This window comes from Talpa europaea, assembly GCF_964194135.1.
Source record: "Talpa europaea genome assembly, chromosome: 16".
NCBI classification, from domain to species: domain Eukaryota; kingdom Metazoa; phylum Chordata; class Mammalia; order Eulipotyphla; family Talpidae; genus Talpa; species Talpa europaea.
In genome coordinates, this window is record NC_140084.1 from 4692599 (window position 1) to 4696003 (window position 3405).

The window sequence follows — 3405 nt, forward strand, 5'->3', positions numbered from 1 at the left end:
AGGGGACCACCAGCGTGGGCTGCCAGCTCCTTGCGGAGCATCTACCCGGGTGGGTGTCCCCCCTGTCTCCTGCACTCTCTCTGGGGCACCCCAGGTTCTTCTCCAACCAGCTCTCTGGGGGACCCCAACACCGCCACTTGCACGCCTGGTCCACCCCTGGGCATCACCCCTCTCTAGGCCTGTCAGCGGCTCCGCGCCACCCTTCAGACTTGGGGGAGCAACGAGGTGGGAAAACTAAATGAAGCAAAACAAAACAAAACAAAAAAACCCCAACAAAACAAAACCCCCCAAAACCGGAGAACTGACCCAGGGGGGGCGGACAGGCGGGTTATAGTCAAAGTGGCAACAGCTCATTTATTTAGCCAAAAATAGATACTTTCTTGTACAATTTGGTTCACACATATGTACATTTTTCTGTATATACAAAAAAAGTCAGACGCGCTTATTCTCACTGAAACTCCACCCCCCGAAATCAACCGGACGGACAAACCAACCTCACAGACTCAGCTAATGTGGGGTACAGAAGCGACTTGGGGAGGCTCGAGGGGGACTTTTTTCTTTTGCTTTCTTTTTTTGTTGGGTTTTCTTTTTGGGGGATTCATACACGGACATGCTCACGAGTCAGAACTATACAGAGCGATTTTTTTTTGTACAATTATTACAACAATTAAAATTAAAAAAAAATTCAAAGAACTAGGATGAGGAGAGAGCCGACAAGACCAGGGCGGCGTCCAGGTGGTTCTGGGGCCTGGAAGAGAGAGGCAGGAGGGTCACGGACTTGGTGCGCGCTGGGCCCGGCGCAGCCCCGGCGAGGGCTTAGGAGCTGCGGCCGGGCGCAGAGGCCCGCGCCGGAGGCCTCTCCAAGCACCACTACGTCCAGCCGAGGGTGCTGGTCTCCGGGGTTAATCATAAGCGGGGCGGGAGGCGTCTGGACCCGAGGTCCGGGCTTGGGAGCGGGTGGGTGGCACAGGGCGCGCGGCGCCGGGGACCTGCGGGGCGCCGGCTCCCCCAGAGCGCACCCGGGGCCTGCAGCCGGGGCCGAGCCTGCGCGGGCGCCTCGGGGCCCGCGGGGACGGCGGAGCCGCGTGTCGGCCCCCCCAGAACAGCGCACCCCAGCCACTTTCCCGGGTGCACACGCCCGCGCGGCTTCCAGGGCTTTCTTCCGCCGCCTGCCTGCCCCCCGCGCCCCCCTCCGCGCCGCTTACCGCCTGGGCACGGGCTGGAAAGCCGTCTTGAGCAACTTTTTCTCCACCTCCAAGGCACTACAGCGATCTAAGCGAAGCGGGAGGAGAGAAAGGGGGGGCTTTAGAGCGCCGCGCTCCCGCGCGCAGGACTGGGGGCGCAGGCGCCAGCGGCCCGCGCGCCCACCGCCCCCTCCCCGGGCCCGGCCCGCCTCCGCCTGCCCGGGGCGCCCCGGAGCCCCCCCCCCCGTGCGCCCCCGCCGTCAGCAGTCACCTGTTCCGCCCTCGGGCTCCGCGGGCCGCGCGAAGGCGGCGGCCGCCGGGTGGCCCGCGGCTCCGGGCAGCCCCAGCAGGTGCGGCGGGGCCGAGCCCAGCAGGGACAGCGGGTGCGCGCGCGGGCCGGGCGCGGGGCCGGGGAACGGCCTGTTGGTCCAAGCCGGGAACTTGCCCAGCGGCGCCGAGACGAGTCTGTGCGCCGCGGCCGCGGCGGCCGGGGACAGCTGCAGGGCCGGGGGCGCGCCGGCCGCGCCTGGGGGGGAGCCCCCCGCGCCCGGGGGCGAGCGGCGCGGGTTGTCGGGGCTCGTGGCCGTCTCGGCCAGGGACCAGATCTTGGGCTTCTGCAGCGCGGCGGCCGCGGGCGCCGGCGCGGGCGCGCAGGGGTCCAGGCCGGCGGGGGAGCGCGGCGCGCCGGGCACGACGGGCGGCGGCGCGGGGGCCAGGCCGAGCGCGGGCGGCGGCCGCTCCTCGGGGCCCTCGGAGCTGTCCTCCGAGTCGCTGTTCTTGGAGTCCGAGCCGGGCCCCAGGCCCAGGCCGCCGTCCCTGCGCGCCGCCCCGGCCAGGGCGAGCTCGGGCGCGGCCGCGCCGTCCAGGTTCTCCAGGTCGATCTCCTCGTCCTCGTCGTCCGCCAGGCCCTCGGCGCCCGGCTCGTCCTCCTCGCCCGCGAGCTCCTCCTCCAGCTCCAGCTCGCGCTTGGCCTCCTCGTCGTCGTCGTCCTCGTCGTCCTCGCGCTCGCTCCCGTACGCGTTGCCCTCCTCGTCCGTGCGGCTGCGGGGCGCCCACGTCATCTTGTTCTCCTTCTTGAGGCGCCGGCGCGCGTTGGCGAACCAGGTGGACACCTGGGTGAGGGTCATCTTGGTGATGATGGCCAGCATGATCTTCTCGCCCTTGGTGGGGTAGGGGTTCTTGCGGTGCTCGTTGAGCCAGGCCTTGAGCGTGCTGGTGCTCTCGCGCGTGGCGTTCTTGGGACGGGACGGGTCCCCGAACTGGTACTGGCCGTACGGGTAGAAGGCGGGGTGCGGGTGCGGGAAGGCGGCGGCCGCCGCGGGGTGCTGCACCCCCGGGCTGTCCTTCAGCTCATACTGCGCGCCCTGTACGCACATGGAGAGAGAAGGGGCGCGCGCGGGGAGCGCGGGGGGCGCGGGGTGAGCCCTCGTCGTCGCCGCCGCCGGCCCCCGGCCCGGGCCCTGCCGGGCCGCTCCCCGGCGCGCGCGCGCGTCCTCCGGCGGCGCCCCGGCTGGCTGCACCCCCTCCGGGTCCCCGGGACTTACCAGCTGCGGGAAGATGGGCAGCTCGGCGGCGTAGGGCAGGAAGGCGCCGTAGCTCTGGGCGGCCGCAGCCGCAGCCGCGGCCGCGGCGTAGGGCGCCCCGTACACGGACGAGAGCACATTGGACAGGGACCCCGAGGCGGCCAGCTCCGAGGCGCCGCTGCCCGGGCCGCCCCGGGCCCCCGCGCCGCCGCCGCCCGCGGCCCCCGCGCGCTCGGGTGGGTAGAGCGGGCGGATGTACTGGTAGCCGAGCTGGGGGAAGGACATGGTGGCCCGCGGGGCACCGCCGCCGGAGAGGGGCCCGGCCCCGGGGCCGCCCTGCTCAGCGCCGCCCGCGGGCTCCGGCGCGCATCGGGGGCTGGGCCGGGCTGGGCCGGGCTGGGGCCGCGCTGCTCCCGCGCTGCGCTCGCTGCGCCCGGCGTCCGCCTATTGATCTGCTCGGCCGCCGCGGCGGAGGCGCGCAGCCAGGTCAGGTCCGAACAGATTGGCGGAGAGTCCCGGGGCGCCCGGCCCTGATTGACATTTCCACGGGCCCGCAGGCCCCTCCTCTCGCGCCGCGCTCCCTCCTCTCCGCAGTCCGAGCCGCTCTGCCCGCGCCCGGCTCCGCGCTGCCCTCCTCGCGCCCGGAGAGCCGCGCCGCGCCCCGCCGCCCCCGCGCGCGCCCGCCCCCCCGCGCGCCC

The 3405-nt window shown here is 72.1% G+C and overlaps 1 protein-coding gene across 1 annotated transcript; it reads right to left on the minus strand.

Annotated features, from left to right (window-relative positions):
* Window positions 1–693: 693 nt before the first annotated feature.
* Window positions 694–2992, minus strand: IRX3 (iroquois homeobox 3; the record flags this gene model as incomplete). The annotated part of the gene is made up of 4 exons (XM_084257770.1): window positions 694–748; window positions 1206–1272; window positions 1456–2548; window positions 2729–2992. 4 exons carry the CDS (start codon window positions 2990–2992, stop codon window positions 694–696), a joined length of 1479 nt encoding a protein of 492 aa, XP_084113896.1.
* Between the last annotated feature and the right edge of the window lie 413 nt (window positions 2993–3405).